Below are 19,538 nucleotides of genomic sequence, written 5' to 3'. Positions count from 1 at the left end.
AGAGTCGCTACTAACTTTTCTCCTGCATACTCAGAAGCCAGTCCTCACCGCAACATATATGGTATAATGTCACATAATGCAGCTCACGCTTACACTATACAAATAAACCAAACGTGATTAGGCCGCTTATCCTACGATAGGAGGAATATTCTCGGGATTATGACATTCCTCGGAAAGACCTCCAGGTTGCCTGAAAGGCAGAACGTTTGGCCCCGTGGTGTGATTTCACATCGCTATGCGACTGGACACTAACGCATTTAAAGAAAAGAGACACACCACACGAGCACATTATACAAGAATTCCGCGCTCTTAATGAGAAATATAAATATTACATTAAATTTTGTACCGATGGCTCGAAAACGAAAAAAAAAACATGTGGGTGTGGGGGCCGTAACAGAAAATTGGGAAACAAGTATGCGATTACCACAGCATGTCTCCGTTTACGCAGCCGAAGTATACGCAATATGGACGGTAGTTCAAAAGATCATCGCTGAAAAACTTGAAAACATTGTCATATATACTGATTCATCAAGCATACTGAAGGCTCTAAACGTGAAATCCGAATGTGAACCCCTGTTAGGGGATATTTTAAACGCATTAACGTCAAACAAATACGGCAAATCAATTAGGTTTTGCTGTGTACCAAGCCATGTTGGGACACCGTGTAAAGAAGCAGCGGATAGATGCGCATCAATGGCAGCATACAAAAATATCACGAATACAACACTTGCACATAACGACAGTATCAATGTGATTCGGAAAGCCTTGACATCAAAATGGCAACATAAATGGGACCACTGTTTGAAGAACAAGATGCATCTTATTAAACCTGCAATTGGCGAGTGTAAGTCATGCAGTCACCAGTAACGGTTCTACGAGGTGATCTTGTGTCGACTTGGCATTGGACACACACATCGGATGCATAATTGCCTCCTCCGAAATAAATACCCGCCAATTTCCAAAAAAATGCCATGACCCTCTTACAGTCCTACACATCCTAATAACATGTCCACACAGCCACACACAGAGACGGAGATTTTTACGCAACCTGCATAATTTACATACACCAAGCCCTATGATTGGCAGATCAACCCTTAGTGCCATTTACTAACCTGTTCGACTTTTTAGAGATAACTGGTTAGTTACACCACTTATAATGTAATGCAGGTTTACCCGCTTTAACGTTGGGTTTCCTTTTGTCTTGTGACTGGCGCAGCATGGCCTAGTTCCCTTTGTGTCATTAAACACAAACTGACTTAACCTAGCTTTTAAAGAACGACACAAGTGAGGGAATGCTTAGCACTTCAAAGGCCTTTCATATAACAACGGCTGCAAGGGCAGCATGGCAGTGAATGTCAAAATAGGGGCCACATCGACGGCTACGTTACGTTTATGACAAGCTGTGCTCAACAATAATGGGGACTGGATTGTATTGCTATCATAGATAAGGACACCTGAAATACTACAATAACTAACACAAGTAACCGGAGATTGGTGTTAAAAAGATTCCAATTCGGACACTCCGCCTTCCGTATGGACGAAAGGTTCGACATTGCAAGCATGACAAACACATTGCATGAAAATTCAAGCAAGAGATTTCGATTCCAGTTATCGCAGCATTCTACTTAAATGCATCTATATGTGTGCCAGACAATGTTGGAGTGATTGCATAATGTATTGCATAGTGTACATCTTCCTTGGAAAAACAGTGCACATTGAAACATCGCAGAAACAACAAAACGAAAGTAAACAACACCAAACGAAAATATTGTAAAAATTTTATATATAGTTTATAATGCTTCACTGGGACAAACTTGGACTGCAAATAAAGATAAACATAAAAAATGAAATTATGAAAAAAAATATGACGTAGGGACAAAAATGTACCGAAAACCATCATATCATCATACAAAAAATGTGCATTCGTGTTGCAAGTCACATCACAGCACTATCAGTTTTTGCTGCCGTGGTTACGCATGACCTGCACATCATTTCAAATGACTGGCAACAACTCGTTACAACAGCTTGTGAGCACGTTTGGGCACCACCACCGAATGCTGCAGCAGCGATTTGAACAGAAAGACAGGCAGCACTTGTACCTGTTCGCACTAAAGGATGATATGGGGTTGGGGAAAAAACCCTGTCCTTCAGGGCTGAGGTGGCCCGCGGAGGCCATGCGCCAGGGCAGCCAGTATCTGGCGCAGCATGGTCGAAGAGGTCGAAGATGAGGCCAGTGGGCTCGTGCAAACCCCGCATCTCCGCTACCAGCTGCTGCTGCACCACGCGGGAGGCCCTCAACTCTTGCACCAGCTGCTGCTGATGCTGCGAAACAAGTTCACTTAGTTCAGCTACAGCTACATTGGTTCCGCACTGTTTCAAGCGTTATAGTTTCTGCAAGGCTACTCTTGAGGGCAGTGAGATCATGTACATATGTCGTGAGAAATGGCCATGCAAACTGATACGGTCTGGTATATTAAAAACATGGTAAAAGTAGCGAATCCTGCCATGCCGCTTCTGCATCTAAGAAGGCAGTGTTGGTGAGAAGTTGAATTCATATACAAAATATGATCTCCCTGTGGTCGTACATGCAACCATGGAAATGTTTCGTAAGTTGCTATGTCTTAAAAAACACCTCAAATGATATATGTAAGGGCGCATGAGCCAATGACTACAGATGTCTCTCCTGTATAATCTGTTTCTAACGTACATTGCCATGCACGCTATTCACCTCTTAAAAATGACCTGGTGAAGTTCTACATACCTGCCTATTTTGCTGCAGCAGCAGCAGCTGGTGCAAGCTGGCGGCCGCCGCATTTGCAGCCTCGGCCAGCTGCCCGTGCCGCGCATAATCGTCAGCTGCAAAGCAGGTCGCATCTTCAAGTGGCCGTTGCCGAGCTGGCCTGCGGGCCTGCTGCCGAGTTGATGGTCCTTAAAAATAAAATCAGTAAACAGGATTGCTCCGTCCTGCGTAGACATTTTGGTGGTTCATTATCAAGTGGAAGCCCAGAAAAGTATTTCCAGCCACAAACCGTTCACAAAATGAACACTAAATTTTCATAAACAAAAAGATACCACACCATAATACAATGGTACACTGATAGTTTCAGTGTAACAGCTTGTATGCTACAGATGCTGCGTAACAAATGGCGTTAATAGTCGAACAGAATAGTTCCATTCTGCAGCGACATTTAGGCAGGCACTTTTCATTTGCAGCTAAGAGAAAAACATAATTTATATTCAGGAGATATTAACAGACACTGCATAATTCTCTTAAGAGTTCCATTCATATTGCAATAGCAGCTAAAGTGCCTTACGTGCAGTGCCACTTGTGCCCGGCTCTGTGGCAACGCACACGTGGGCAGCTGCTGTCGGGGCAGGGGGCACAGGAACAGGATGCTCTTCGTCATTGGAGCTGTCCTGCTGGAACAATAAATTACAGTAGACATAATATGATTGATTCAGTTCAATCAACTGTTTGCAATGTCTATTTCACTTATAAATATTCAATTTCTACAGAAGATTCTTAATGCGGCATGTGATATACTAGCGTCCTAATGCTTTGACTACTAGTTACTAATGCTTTACGGAGTAACGAGCCGTACAATCAATCACAAGGTGTTTCTTAACAGCATTGCTTGAACAGGGGGGTTATTCTGCAAGAGTCCACCTAGTGGACTGTCCACTTCGGCCTGACGTCATCAGATGCGCGTTCTGTTGTTCTGAACTTCGGCGAGTGCTGACGTCATCAAAAGGGAATCCGAACTTGCACTAAAATGAAGTGGAAGACCGCGTACCCGAAGAGCGTAGTGCCCGGGGCGCCCTGGAACTCACCCGTGACAACGTAAATCGAATGAAATGCCGTTTAGCCGTTTGTTATTAGTTTCGGTTGTGGTTTGCCGAGTGAAGATATGAGACGAGCTTGGCCGCGTGACTGGTAACAACATAATGTGTCTGAAAATTTTATTTTCATCATCTTTTTGTACGGTATAGCGGCGTTTCACTTTTTTCTGGCATTGTAAACTGCAATTGCTAGTTTGCCACCAGAGGGCCATGTATCGAACCGAAACTCAAGATGGCAGCTGTTTGAAATGAATGAAACAGCTGACCACAAACCGTCGCTTACCGAGCATCCCCGTAAACTGACGGCAGCACAGTATGTCTTGTTGGTAGTTGCTGTCTTGGTGCATTCGCTGACACTAGTGTTGGAACTGAAGCGCAAAATGACAGCGTCTACGCTTGCAGTGAATAGTTGACGCACGATCGTCGGCCACTGAGCGTGGGTAATCCCTGTAAAGTAGCGGTGGCAGTATGTCGTGTTGATGGTTGCTGTCTCGGAGAGTTCTCCCATAGTACTGCTGAAATCGTTGTCAATGGACGCGCACCAGACGATGTATGCCTGGTCGTCACGACTGCGATGCTTCGAGAGAACTTGCAACTCGAATCGCCTCTAGTACCACACCGACAACTGTATCGTCTGCTGCGTCGACGAAATATGACATTCAACGGTAAGTCGCGGCGTTGAACAGACGGCAGTGATGTTGACTGCGCATAATAATCTTTATGCAGGCCCACAAGTTCAAGAAGAGTGTACTGCAAAGCGTTTATTCATGATGCTGAATAAAAGAGTCCAGTGGCGGTCTGTACGTTTTCCTGAATATTTTCTACCCCTCTGCAGTCAAGCTTCCAGACGACAGTGTTTGTCCATCACAGCGCCATGGCACCACGGGACATTGGCCCTCACATAAACCATCGGCAACAGGAAATTATAATCAACTTTATGGAACGAAATCCCCGCTTAGTTAAATCATCAGGAGATCTGGACCCAAAATTCACAGCTCAAAGAAAAAAGGAAATGTGGGAGGAGCTCGCCAATTTGCTAAACGATGCCGGCCCTCCCACAAAGCCCGTGGTGCACTGGCGTTGCTGGTGGAATAGATTTGTAAGTCGGGCCAGGGCGGACGCAGGAAACCTCTCCGCCGAGATGAAGTAAGTAAACCAGGCGTGCATGCGTTACGGTAACGTCTGTTTCGAGCGTTTACGCAAACCACATTGCAGGTCTACCGGCGGTGGACTTCTTGGGGGCGCCAAGGGCCGAGTGCTCGCCCTACTCGGCCCTGCAAGCACCGTACCGGCGCGGCCTGCGCCCTTCGTGAGCCGCGACTGCGAAGTGAGAATCTCCCTTGTATATTTGTATTCCTTTAGAAAAGCCAGGATTGGCAGTTAGAAACCTTCACCTGTCCTGTTGCCTTGTTTAACTAAGCAGTAAGGAAGGGCATAATGAGATTTTGTAAATAAAGCTAGTAGGCAATAAACAATGCTGGAGCACAAGTTTCCATTACAAATGAAGGCCTTGGAGGCAAGCTGTACCTAAATAGAGCAAAGCCTACTGGATTGCACAATATGCTTCACCTTTTGTAACTATTGTGACCAGTGTCTGCATCTCTTAAGCTTAACAATTTGTTTTCTTTCTTAAATGCAGCGCGACTCCCAGCAACCACACACCTCAGCTGTGACTGAGGTGTCACAGCCAGGCGACACCTCAGTCTCTGCAGCCTCAGCACCTCAGCAGCAACCACCATCTGCGAGCACCGGCGTTACAGGAAGAAGGTGTACTGCCAGCCGTAAGTGTGTGGTGTGTGAGCGTAATTGCGACCTCACGCCAAAAATGTGTACATTGAATGTCAACATAGCTGTAATAGTGATATAGAAGTTCCTTGTACTGGTCACTGCAGATGAAAGGCACCTTGCAGTACTTTATGCATGTGAGACAAACATGTCAAGTGAAGGAAGGAGACCACACAGAGAAGGTATACTCAAGAGAGGTACTACAACCAACTGATTTTATTGCTGCTTGGTCAGTACCGGTGTACACACAGAGGCACAGCAAGGCAAAAAAGAAAGTAAGCACAAAAACCCTGAGCATGTGTTGGTGGGCTAATTCGTTAAGCATGGTTACAAAGACTGCGCCGAATAAAACAACACACGAAGAAGGGGGACGTGCTGTCTTGTGTCCCCCTTCTTCGTGTGTTGTTTTATTCGGCGCCGTCTTTGTAAACAAAAACCCTGTAGATCACCAAATAAGTTAACGTGGCATTTGCTTGTTGCGTGCACATGTTGACATTTATTTTTCTAGCTAGGAACCTATACCTCATGACACAAGTAAATTACGCAAAGGTTCTGTGTGTACTGTGTGTGCGCAGTGTATGTGTACTGGTTAGTGGAATGTCAAAAAATTGCAGTAACCTTCATAGCGGTGTTGTGATGAAGAGATTACGCAAAACCTATTCTTTTTTTTAATTCGGGACACGATAGATTGAATGTAATGCCCTGTAATAAAAGATGCAATCGTTACAAAAATGAGAAAGGAAGACACACTTTTCACATGTGTCTAATGTTGCTTGTCCCCGTCGCCCACGGTGTTATCATACATTACTTACCAATATGGGCAATTATACACGCTTGATAGCAAGTGTTTAAATGCGAAAGGCACGTAAAGTTTATTTGTCCACGTGGCGTATTGGTTAATAGGAAAACTGAAGGCATACAAGGAGCACTTGTTCGGACAGCACTGTAACCTAGTGGAACTGCTCATGAACGCTATACACACAGACACCGAAACAGCACTGAGGAAAAGGTGTGTCAGCAAGGCATGCCATACATTTTTTGCACGTATATTTGCTATTGCTATCCTGAAGCAGTAAGATGTGCACCTACTTGTAACGATGCATATGTGGTACGTCGTTATGCTGCAATCTCAGAATTTCACACCATGGCAGTGATTTGATAACCTATTCTGTTTGCGTTTTGGGGGATCAACTTTATGGAACAGGACATGTAGTAACGCACCACTCTAAACTTGTTGACCACTAGATGCTTGGTAAAGGTCCAAGCATTCGCATTGACAAGGCAGTTATGTTTGGAAATTTCACCTGGAGCCACACGTGCTTTTTTCATTTCATGTAATTTCCTTACAGACCGCAGAGTAGGAATATTACATAAAGGGCAATAACATTTGAACAAAACAAGCCTGCTCATATGTGAACATGTGGTGCGAGGAGCCCAAGTGGATGTAAAATGCAATTGGGTGAGGCGTCTGAGTAATGCATGTAAGAGTCTTGGTCATTAGTGGGTATGTTATATGCTATGCGTGTGCTTGAGGCAACTTCATGTTTCACCTACTCTCAGCTGTGCAGCAGATTGTTTAGCTTTCAGCTTTAATTGGAGTGGTGAAGAGTCGAACAAACTGAACGCATACTTCATGGATACTCTGTTATTGAATGTTAACGCTACGTATGTTGTACATACACTGCAATCCACATAAAAGAAACGATGAGCTGCATTAGTTGCGTGGCTGTAAAAGGAACTGTAATTTCCATTTTAACATGTTTCTATAACGATTCCAAGGTTTATGCTCCTCATGCGAGACCATGAAGTATTCGTGCTACAGGTATGAAATGTATGCACAGTCAAGTACAACGTGACACCTGGTGCAGATGAATACTTGTATTACGTTTTGCTAATGCTGCCATAATTGCACTGCTCTTCCTTAAACAGCATAGTTACATTTTTTTAGTCGCGCAGCTTAGAAGCTAGTGTCCTCCTGAAATTATGCAGGGCCTCCAAGAGCTACATCAAGAGGCCGCTTGCTGCAGCAGGCTGTGGGGGACACCGCGAAAAGGGTCACCCTCGCAGCTGCGCGAAATGAGCTAGCCGAAAAATTATTGGAGGAGTCCCGCAAGGTGAGATGGCAGTGCTGATAGAGTGTGTACGTGTAATTCAACCCGAGCGAATGAATTTTTGCCGCAGTCGAGTGCAGATGTGTAGTTGGTGAATAGAAATGAAAACAGGGAAAAAGTTCCTACAATTTAGCATGTTAAGCAAACTAGTAACTCAAATGCAGAGACACAAGGAATGTATGTTACGAATGTATGAATCTTCATTATGTACGTAACATTTGACATGAGAAGTATTGACTATTGTCTAGGGGATTCTGGAATGTTTTGCGCTTTTCTAGACGGTATGAACATAACCTAATGTGCAAAACAAAGTTGCGCATCACAAGCAAGTTTATGCCCAGAAAAGTGGATTGAAGTCGTGTAACAAGCAGCTTGTAGTGCTTAGGCAGCCGTAATACCTTTTGTCACATGTAGTGCTGTTCAATACATTGTTATTCATGTACGCATAGCTATCATAAAATGTACTGATTTCTGCAATACAAAGTGATGAACCCTTTCATTGTTGTTTTCCTTTCGGGCATGAAACACCCCCAGCGGTTTTTCTTTCTCAGATATTGCAAACGAAATGCCAGTTTCTTTTTGTTTGTGCAGAAAGAAAAAAATATGATGCCACCTACAATGGCAAATGCTCCCTTTCTGTGGTCCTCAAATCACTGTCACACAAAAGCAATGTCAAAGAAACGCAGAAACACATCAGTGCGTCGACAGCACTGAAAGGGTTCAGGTGATAGCTTATCAGGACCTCACGGCCTCCAGTATGAGTTTTATACACACTTCTGTAATCAGTTGAAAAGCACTGTGATGCAGCTACATGTCATTTGCCAGACATATGGATAAGTGTAGCGTATCGAAACAGGGCGATGTTTATGTGAATTTTACACACCTCATAATTTTCACCAACTACCCCCCCCCCCTCCCCATGACCCCCTTTGGCATGGCTGAGAACCTTTCATTATGAATAGCAATGTTGCACTTGCAACGGCCAAAATGCGAGATACTTTCTCCTGGCGTCAGGGGCCACATCATGCCTGTGACAACAGCAGTCTATCTAGTGGTTGTGCTTCCAAACATTGAAGCGTTATTACTGGCACATTCATTTAGAAAACATGTACATTTGACAGAAAATGCAAAATGTGCAATTGGAACAATACAAAACTGTTTTAACTAGCTGTTCGTTGCATACCAATGTGTGCATAAGCAACCCCACATATCACAATGTTACTTTGAAATTGAGTGCATTCGTTGCTTACCTATCGTCACAAGATAGGCACACTCTTAAGTGTGGTAACATAGCATTGTTTTACACTGCACATTTGTCATTCTGTGGTGGTGACCTAACATGTATTGTACATGTGACAGTTCATTGATGTTTGCCTGCTTGCAGCGTTTTCTTGGGTCTTGTACTCTGACCATGCAGTCCTGCTTGTACATGCACTCTGTGAACTTTTCCCGGGTCAAGCATTCTGTTGTCAGTGGCCCCTGAGAAATGTACCAACGCAGTTATACTGTGTCTCGTTTCAAATGCTCTCAAAAAATTTTGCTCTGCTCGCAAATGCGTCAAGATGCCATGCATATAGCTGAACATCTGTACCCAAGCATGCTTTTCATTCATCTATAACGACCACTATAACTGTGCTGTAACCACACATCTGGCAATATATATGGCATGGCCATGTGTTTTGCCGTCGAAGACGACCGCATGTTCAGCAAAACTCTGCTTTTCACCGTAACATGTGTAGAAGCATTGCTGATGAAAGATTTTTATTGCAGCAAACTGCTGAGCTGCAGGCACTCAACGACCAGGTTGGCAGACTGGCCGACGCAGTGGAGCGGCAGGCAGACGCCCTGGAACGGCAGCTGAGGCCAATTTCGGAGTTGGCCACAGTCATGGCCTCATTTATTGCAAATTATACGCCACAAGTTTAGTGTTGATTTCCAACTAATGTGTATGTATTAAAACTTCTTAAAATACCAGCATATGTTTCAAGGTTTACTAGTAATGTAGTGTGGCAATGTCACAGGTGAAACTGCCCCAAATTATTTTTCAGCAATTCTTGGAGCAAGTAACATTGCGTGTTAGAGCAGTCTGGAGCAGACATAATTGTATTTTGTATCAATTTGGGGCAGAAAATATTCATTTTGATGCAGTTTGGAGCAGGCCAATGTCAATTTTGGTGGAATAATGGAGTTTACAGGGCACTTCGAAAGCACATAGGTACATTAAAGACAAACATGAAAACAACATTACAGTTTGTAAAGAGGCCGCATTGTGCATGTTTTTCTGCAGAAAGGCAAGAGCATTGGTGGCACTATGATCTAACTACACATTCCCGTGCCAAAGCTGATAACTGCAATGTTATTAAATCATGTGGTGCAATCAACGCGGTCACACAGCTTCTAGTTCACGATATGTCACTGCAGTCACAGAGAGCCGCGACCAACTCCAGGCTGGTGAAACTTCTAGCTATTCCAATCTGTTTTTACCGCAATAGCAATTATATGGACACTGTAGGCGCATTTGTGCTGTCGCTGTAGCCGTGATGTTCCAGATTAATTCCAGGGGTACACTTCTTTGCAGTACATACATACATACTGTACATACGTACATACTAAGTGTACATACTGCAAAGAACTATGTACACTTCTTTGCAGTACATACGAGCATAACATGTCGAAAAAGTAAACCGCTCCTCGATGATGGGACACAAATGTGTGTCCGCCTCAGACAGCGGAAAAATCTCGTCATGTTAACGACTTCCAGCATAAATAAATCTCGATGTGTGTCACAATGTAACACACGTAGGAAACTAAAGGGAACATGACGAATATGGCCAATCATTCAAAGATGACAAATTCTATTAAAAGAATTGTCGCACGAGACCATTTGAGCAAGCACAGTAACAGCACAGCCCACATAGCATGTCTTCCAGTGCATACAGAACAACAAACTGTTGCCACAAAAGTTTGAGTGCGTTCCTTTACAGCTTATGCTATCGAAACCTAAACTGTATGTTGAATAATTCACATGGACATAAAGGAGGTGGAAACTACGGCTTGGCATATGAACTGCATGCATTTTTGGTTTCGGTCATGAGTGAACATGACCTCGTAGGAGCACATGGAAATACACGGTAAGAAGCTTGTCTTTGTCAGCCATGCAACAAAAATCGCACTTTCTCAGTCACAACAGTACAGGTGACACATTGAGATACACATGATAATGCAACATAGCTCGAAACATATCATTCAACCAAATGAGGTGACCAGCGAATTGTGAAACGCACCTAAAAACAAAAAACTTCGTATGATCAGCCCCACATTGCTTTTAGCACAATGCTTAGTTTCCGTTGTAAATTTATTTTCAAAGTTGTGCAACACAAAAGAAGGGAATGCAATGTAAATTTTGTCAGCCACTCAAACGAGGAACAATTGCGCAAGTTGCACTTTTTAACATGAACCACATAGTTCGAGTTCGCAAAGGTGTTGCAAATATGCTGTCAATTTAATATTGTACATCATAAAGCGCACTGAATGTGCAGCAATGCTACGTAAGCTGTTCCGCGTTTGAAGATCATTGTTGGGTGTCATTCACATTCAGGTACATACAATCATGTTACACGTTTCACGTCGTGGCGACCTTCTTTCAGTGAAGCTTTCCGAAATTACCTGTTAGCGGATTTGTAGTAAACTTTGCCTCTATGTTACTCACAGGTGCCATTTTTCTTGTAATACCACAATTTTTATTTCTCTTGAAGGTTCAACACATTTCAATGCAATTGCTGTGACGGTGATGTTAGGCAAGCGACTTGTACAGTTAAGATACACTTTAAATGGAACCTCTGGTGTGTAAGTGCATTAGGATGTTTTAATATCCAAATGCCGTTGACATTACTCTTACCAGTGGAATGGCATAATTGGCTTAGAAGCTCATCCGTAATTTTAAATTGCGAATAAACCTTCGATTGCTCATACAGAGTCAGCACTGCAGGATCGATATTTTTTTGCCCACTGTGCAAGGCAGCTGACATGCCCAAACAACACCGTGTGCTGCAGGTAGACGAAGAAAAGCATCGGTTGTGACGTATCTCAAAATGATGATTCCTGGCCATCGACTCGTGCGAAAGGGTCCTAGCTTCGTCGTTTGTGGTCTAAGTGGTCGTGTAGTGTACGACATCACAAACACGGGACGCCAGGTGCAGAGTTATACATCCGTGGGCATGGCCCGGGAGCATGCAACCAATATTTGAGGTTCGTGATAAGGAAAACTAATTCATGTTTAGTCACATCGTTTGGCATGAACAATTAGAGTACAAAAGGGAATGTATACTCAAAATTTCAATTTCAAGGTCAGTGGACATAGAAAAATTTCCCAAGTTGCCCTTTCAGTGACCATTTTCAGTTGGCTATGAGATGGACCTTCCTATTAGATGCATGGTAGAGGCTACAAAATGCTTCAACTATTTAAAGAAAAGGTAGTACGCAACACTTTCACATGTTTAGAAACTTCTGCAACATTGTAGGTTAGGAATGTATTACACATTCAGCTCGAAGTGACGCTTTTGTGTTAGAAGAAGCAATCACGTGAGATTACATCCATAAAAAAATACTGCTCCTCCACATACAGTGAAGGTATGAGTCTCACTTTCATTGAGCAAAAATTGTTCTTGCAGTCTCCATGCATTACAATTGCTTCATGCAAACCTTTCGTCTATGTTTTGGAAGAAAGCTGTTGCTCCTCGAAAATTAGCAATTGCACACTACATGGCTCATACGAACACTTGCAATAGACCTCCTTGCTCTACAGTGGTGCAACAGAGTTGATACCAAGTTGAGAAGATTCTGTCAAGGGAAATGCGAGACTGGACCCACTACCACGTCACTGCTATGATACTAACGGAATTTCAGAAGGCCGACAGTACAGCAACCATTGAACGACAGTTCTGGATGAAGCATTATTGACAGCAAAGAAACCACATGATGCACACCATGGTGTGGTGATGACGGCATTACGACCACTGCACGTCAACCATGAAATGTTGAAGCTGTGTAGGAAATATGATGACAATGGCCTAACACACACAGCGAGATGACATGATGATGGAATACATGAACCTGGTATGCTGACAAAAACAGGATGACAATGGCGTCATCATGAGATCAAAGCCAATGATGGAGATGGTATTGTGCAATTCCGACTCAGAGATGCGGGCACAATGAATGTAACGGCATGACTGATGTAGGGTAGCAAAGTGGACTCAGTCTGGTTAAATACCCTGCCTTTCCTTCTTCCCTTTCTCTCTCTCTGTCTCATGAAATAATGACAGCTGATTTCACAGTACGACAACAACGGCATAGGCAGCAGCACGATATGCAATGGAAAGGTGGTGAGAGTGATACTGAAAATGACACAAATATGATGAAGCGACAAGAAAGAAATCACAACAGCATTAGGGGGATGAAGTAATGGCAACATCGCAACTGCATGCTATAATGCCATAACGCTATGATGCTGGAATGTTGTAATGATGTGCAACCATTCTTACTACTCTTCTTTTCTCACTGTTCATGCAAGACGCATGGTGCATTACATTCATGTACTGCCAACAGAAAGCGAGAACACCACAGCTACACATACCCACACTGCACGACACACAGCCACACAGGTGTCGCGTCTCAGAGGCAGTAAACTGCTAGCTGCAGGCAAAACACAGCACACAAGCAAAACTGCGAGTACGTGTACCCACACTGCACGACACACAGGTGTCACGTCTCAGGGGCAGTAAACTGGTAGCTGCAGGCAAAACACAGCACACAAGCAAAACTGCGAGTACGTGTACCCACACTGCACGACACACAGGTGTCACGTCTCAGAGGCAGTAAACTGGTAGCTGCAGGCAAAACACAGCACACAAGCAAAACTGCGAGTACGTGTACCCACACTGCACGACACACAGGTGTCACGTCTCAGGGGCAGTAAACTGGTAGCTGCAGGCAAAACACAGCACACAAGCAAAACTGCGAGTACGTGTACCCACACTGCACGACACACAGGTGTCACGTCTCAGAGGCAGTAAACTGGTAGCTGCAGGCAAAACACAGCACACAAGCAAAACTGCGAGTACGTGTACCCACACTGCACGACACACAGGTGTTGCGTCTCAGAGGCAGTAAACTGGTAGCTGCAGGCAAAACACAGCACACAAGCAAAACTGCGAGTACGTGTACCCACACTGCACGACACACAGGTGTCACGTCTCAGAGGCAGTAAACTGGTAGCTGCAGGCAAAACACAGCACACAAGCAAAACTGCGAGTACGTGTACCCACACTGCACGACACACAGGTTTCACGTCTCAGGGGCAGTAAACTGGTAGCTGCAGGCAAAACACAGCACACAAGCAAAACTGCGAGTACGTGTACCCACACTGCACGACACACAGGTGTCACGTCTCAGGGGCAGTAAACTGGTAGCTGCAGGCAAAACACAGCACACAAGCAAAACTGCGAGTACGTGTACCCACACTGCACGACACACAGGTGTCACGTCTCAGAGGCAGTAAACTGGTAGCTGCAGGCAAAACACAGCACACAAGCAAAACTGCGAGTACGTGTACCCACACTGCACGACACACAGCCACACAGGTGTCACGTCTCAGGGGCAGTAAACTGGTAGCTGCAGGCAAAACACAGCACACAAGCAAAACTGCGAGTACGTGTACCCACACTGCACGACACACAGGTGTCACGTCTCAGAGGCAGTAAACTGGTAGCTGCAGGCAAAACACAGCACACAAGCAAAACTGCGAGTACGTGTACCCACACTGCACGACACACAGGTGTCACGTCTCAGGGGCAGTAAACTGGTAGCTGCAGGCAAAACACAGCACACAAGCAAAACTGCGAGTACGTGTACCCACACTGCACGACACACAGGTGTTGCGTCTCAGAGGCAGTAAACTGGTAGCTGCAGGCAAAACACAGCACACAAGCAAAACTGCGAGTACGTGTACCCACACTGCACGACACACAGGTGTTGCGTCTCAGAGGCAGTAAACTGCTTGCTGCAGCCCAAACACAGTGAAGGAGAAAAATTGGGCGTTACTGTAGTCCCACCACACGGAGCACAGTGACGCACATGTGGCGCCGTGCCGGAAGTAAGCTCATTGTGCATAACTTTCTAGCTGTCCAGTGCGTGACGTTGCGCTCGACGGCGAGCTCGCTGAATGTGCAGCAAATGAGCATTGCGGCTGATGCCATACAGTGCAATTTGCCTGTCCCGTGTGGCCTTGCCCCTTGCGTACAGCGTTCTGCCGCCACGGGTCGGACCGCCGTCATCACTTGGCAAGACCTCTTCCTGGTCGTCGTCGTCATCCTCACCGGCAATGTTGCTGTCGTCGTCAAGAAGCGGCTCGCTGGCGTCGAGACACAAGTTATGCAGCGCTGCACAAGCCGCGACAATCTTTTCCGCGACAGCGGGGCAGTACTGCAGCGCACGATAACGCTGCAAGCAGCGGAACCGACTCTTCATAAGGCCGATGCAGCGCTCCACCACAGACCTCATCGACGCGTGAGCTTGATTAAAACGGCCCTCCGGAGACGATAGCGCGGGATGTCCCGGAACCGGCGTGATGAGCCACGGCTCCAGTGGGTATGCACTGTCGCCTGCAGAATAAATGTAGCGCAGGAATTGCGCCGAATTCATTACAGACATTGGCTGTGGTTCACAAGCGCGTTTATATGCATTTCTGTACTCACCAAGGAGAAACTCTCCTCTGTGGACGATCTGGGTGTCGGCGAAAATGCTCCGAAGGGCTGAGCCACGCCATACGTATGCGTCGTGACACGAGCCGGCGAAGCGAGGGTCGATTGCCAGCACTCGCATGTTCGAGTCGCACACCTGTGAATTGCAGTATATCAGTAAATTAAGTCGCTGTCGCGAGTTGGGATGTTGTATATATCATGAGTGCATTAGGTAGAGCGTGCTTACCACCATGGTGTTCAGCGCGTAGTATCCCTTCCGACACCAGTACGTCTGCTTCTCGGCTGGGGGCAGGTCCGGGCCGGCTATAGCGATGTAGGTGCCGTCCACGCATCCTACGACGTCAGAGATGTTGCCGCTCCGCAAGAAACCTTGCTTGACGAGCGCTATCTCCGATCTCGTACGCGGAAACGACACCCAGCGCTGTTCGGTGCCGACACGGACGATTGCTTCCGATACCGCGCGAACGCAGCGGCTGACAGACGGCTGGGAAAGCGATACGGTGGCTTCGCTACCGACAGCCGTTTGGAAGCCACCGGTAGCATAAAACCGAAGGGCGCAAATCACCTGATCTTGAACGGTGAGCCCTTCTCTCTCGCGCGCCAGGTCGTCCGATAACTGTTCGCACAGCCACATCGCCGTCGTTTTCGAAAGGCGAAAGTGCCTCCGAAAAGACTCGTCGGACATGGCGAACGGGTCCCGTTGTTCACGAAGTCGCCTCTCTCCTCCGTTATCAAAAAGCAAAAAAAGCAGGCTCGCATCCATCGTAGTGCTGCGGTCTACTCCAAACAAAGGAATCGCAGAGAGAACCGTTGATGCGCGGCGACTGTTTGAATCACGTGTACGCGCCGGAGCATGTTCAGTTATCACACAAAACGTGAAGAGTAAGTGCAACACCACTGACGTCAGTCTGACGTTTCAGAAAGGAACCGGAAGCTAGGAGCACCGGTCGTCATCGTCATTCGTGGGCCTACAGCCAATCAGAGGCGGCCGAAGTGGACAGTCCACTAGGTGGACTCTTGCAGAATAGCCCCCCAGACGCCAAGAATAGCTCGCTCGATGAACGCGAAGTCGGAACGCTGCCACCGCGAAGCTGCGGTCGAGCGTTTCACGCGCGCTCAGAATGCCCAGCATTGAAGTTGGTCTGCATTTTCGCTGCAAGAAAGGCCATTTCGCTGAAGTCTGTCGTTCCAGAAAGTCGAAGCACGCCAAACTCAGTGCCATCAAGCTGCATGCTCTGGATTCACCTGCCAAAGCCAAGTTTGTGGATGTCTCTATTGACAATTACACAACCAAATTCAAAGTAGACTCAGGAGCTCAGGTTTCCGCAGTCCCAAGTGACTTGCCTGGAGTCCCGGCCGAGCTCGACAACGTTGATGCGGTCTTGACAGGATCCGGAGGACAACCTATCCGTGTATTGGGCTCATATCTGGCACGTCCGTTTTGGCAAGGGAAAACAAGCTTTCAGCGTATTTACGTCATTCTATCACTTTCTGTACCCTTACTGGGTCTACCGGCTATCCAGGCCCTTAAGATCGTCAAATTCCTTGGTGCCGTGAACACTCTTCAGCGAGCGCTCCATGCAGAAATGTTCTGTGGCCTCGGCACATTTCGAAATGAGTACACAAGTGGCTTAGAGCAAGACGATGTACCATTCTAACTCAGTGCCCATCGATGGTTACCTATCCCGCTGCGCGAAATCGTTCGGCAAGAACTGGAGAAACTTAAAGTCAACGGCGTCATTCCTCGTATTGATAAACTGAACCCGTGGTATACCGGTTTGGTAGTGGTACATAGGAAGAATGTAAAGTATCCTCTTTGTATTGACCTCACTCGACTGAACGAGGTGATTGCCAGAGTGCGTCACATTCTGCCTACAGCTGAACCGTTCCTTTGTCTTCTCAGCGATGCATTTTTTTTTTCAAAGCTGCATGTGACTGCAGGCTTTCACCAAGCCAAGTTCTCGGCGGATTCTCAAGAGCTGACAGCTTTCATTACACCTTGCGTTCACTATTGTTTCTGCCGACTGTCCTTCTGTATCACGTCTCCCCGGAGTATTTTCAAAAACAAATAGCACGGATTTTTGAAGGTCACGACGGCGTGGTTATCATGATTGATGGTGTTCTTGTGTTTTGATGTACTAAGCAGGAAAATGATGCAAGGCTTGAGCAAGTGCTGACTCGTCTTGCATCTGCAGGTATGAATTTCAACCAAGTGTTGCTTTGGGGTCTTCGATGTCTCACTTCTAGGAGTCGTTGTCTCAGCACAAGCATCAAGCCAGATCCTCGCAAGATTGAAGTAGTCCACGCAGGGGCACACCTCCCACATGCCTTGCAGCTGTCAGACGTTTACTCGGGATGGTAAATCTTGCCAGTTTATAACACGTCTCGGATGATGATTATGATGTTGATGATTATTTGTAGTGTTTAATGGCGCAAGGGCCAAATGTGGCCAAAGAAAGCCAAGGCTGTCATGATGAGTACTCAGTTGACTAGTGGCTCATGTGACGTGGCTGTATAAAGACCTAAAAGTGAGAGCTGTATATTGCTTAAAATATATGAGGAATAAAACATGGCAATGACTGAAAAGTGGGGTATGCTATAAGTATAGGATGTGCAACATGGTTGTAATAGCGTTACATGCATAAAAATGGACAGGCAATTGTTGATGAGGAGTAGCACAACAGCCTCAGCGGATCCCTTGAGTACAAGAGCTGAGAGGCATGTGCTATAACAAAGGTGACATCGAAACCGTGGCCTCTCGCAAGAGGTCGTGCTACGAATTTCTTGTGCAGAAAAGTGAACCGTGTCAACGTCGTTTAAAAAGGCTAAAACAGATTTCATGTCAAATAGCGGTTGTCTGCCTAGAAACAGTACCAGGTGAAGTGCTATACACTGAATATATGCTAATGAGAAGTGTCTTTTCCTCTCGACTTTTGTTTGGCGGCATTCTAGAAAGACATGCTGAGCACTGAGTGTCTCCCCACATATACTACGCATTGGACGTTCGCCGCCAGTCAACAAAACACTATGTGTACCATAAGTGCGCCCCATTCCGAGACGACCGATTAGGACATCACTTCGTCTGGACTTCGTCAGTGATAACCAGTATTCTAAATGTGGGTTAACTACGTGGAGTTTATTAAGGATTTCAGTATGCCACTTATGCTGCGAGTATGTTCTCAGTTTTTTTCCGTAAGTATGGCTTTAGGTCTCAGACCAGAACGGCTACGGGCATGTTGCAAGCTTTCCTGTCTGAGGAGGCAGTAATTTCGTCTGCCAGGACGTTACCCTCAATACCTCTGTTCCCAGGCACCCAGCATACTGCTACACGTTGGCGAGGCATAAACAGTGCAGAAGAGAGCGAAAACATCTGCAATTACTGGATTTCTGTGGTTGCAGCATGACATTTAATGTTTTCACAACGCCTAATTAGTCTCTGTATATGACCGCCTTATGTAGTTTTATCTGTTTGATATGTTTCGTCGCCGAGCATAGTGCAGACGCCTCTGCTGTTGAGTGTGGAGAACATTGGACTCCGATAAGGATGGGCCGACGGCTGCATACGACAAGCTAGCATGTGATTTAAACACATTTTTGCAATATTCTGGACAGAAGTATTTAAAGTGCAATTTTAGAAAATGCATATGAATGTGGACCTCTGGAGCATGCTGTTTTACCTCCACAAATGACGTGTCGCAGTCAATGATGTGCCAGAACCACGGCTGAAACGGCTTGGAAGAAGCCAATAGATGATTTTCATGAATAGGAACATCCATATCCTCGCTCAGCTTTCTCGCAGGGATCGAGAATGGCGTTGAAGAGGTCATATCGTTTATGGTCGGATAACAAGGATGTTTTTTGTTAGCATGTACTTACAGAAAATAATAAGTAGAATATGACTGCAGCAGATCCAGGGACCATTCATTCGATTCGACATAGAACCTTTCAATCGGACTCGTCCTAAAGGCGCTGGTGGCGAGGCGGATACGAAGACGTTCCACAGGGTCCTGCATCTTGAGCGCACTGGGTGTAGCAGACTGAT

The 19,538-nt window shown here is 45.8% G+C and overlaps 2 protein-coding genes across 2 annotated transcripts; one reads left to right on the top strand and one right to left on the bottom strand.

Moving 5' to 3' along the window:
• Window positions 1-3,661: 3,661 nt before the first annotated feature.
• Window positions 3,662-11,318, top strand: LOC129386560 (uncharacterized). The gene is made up of 6 exons (XM_072284899.1): window positions 3,662-4,505; window positions 4,567-4,986; window positions 5,056-5,167; window positions 5,480-5,621; window positions 7,615-7,739; window positions 9,507-11,318. Exons 2-6 carry the CDS (start codon window positions 4,715-4,717, stop codon window positions 9,660-9,662), a joined length of 807 nt encoding a protein of 268 aa, XP_072141000.1. The 5' UTR covers window positions 3,662-4,505; window positions 4,567-4,714; the 3' UTR covers window positions 9,663-11,318.
• Window positions 11,319-14,380: 3,062 nt separating this feature from the next.
• LOC129382028 (putative nuclease HARBI1) lies at window positions 14,381-16,130 on the bottom strand. The gene is made up of 4 exons (XM_072284703.1): window positions 15,723-16,130; window positions 15,491-15,632; window positions 15,007-15,397; window positions 14,381-14,408 (listed from the first exon to the last, which is right to left on the bottom strand). Exons 1-4 carry the CDS (start codon window positions 16,128-16,130, stop codon window positions 14,381-14,383), a joined length of 969 nt encoding a protein of 322 aa, XP_072140804.1.
• Between the last annotated feature and the right edge of the window lie 3,408 nt (window positions 16,131-19,538).

Source organism: Dermacentor andersoni, chromosome 10, assembly GCF_023375885.2.
Source record: "Dermacentor andersoni chromosome 10, qqDerAnde1_hic_scaffold, whole genome shotgun sequence".
Lineage (NCBI taxonomy): Eukaryota > Metazoa > Arthropoda > Arachnida > Ixodida > Ixodidae > Dermacentor > Dermacentor andersoni.
The sequence above is the reverse complement of the archived record's forward strand: the minus strand, read 5'-3'. Positions and strand labels throughout refer to the sequence as shown.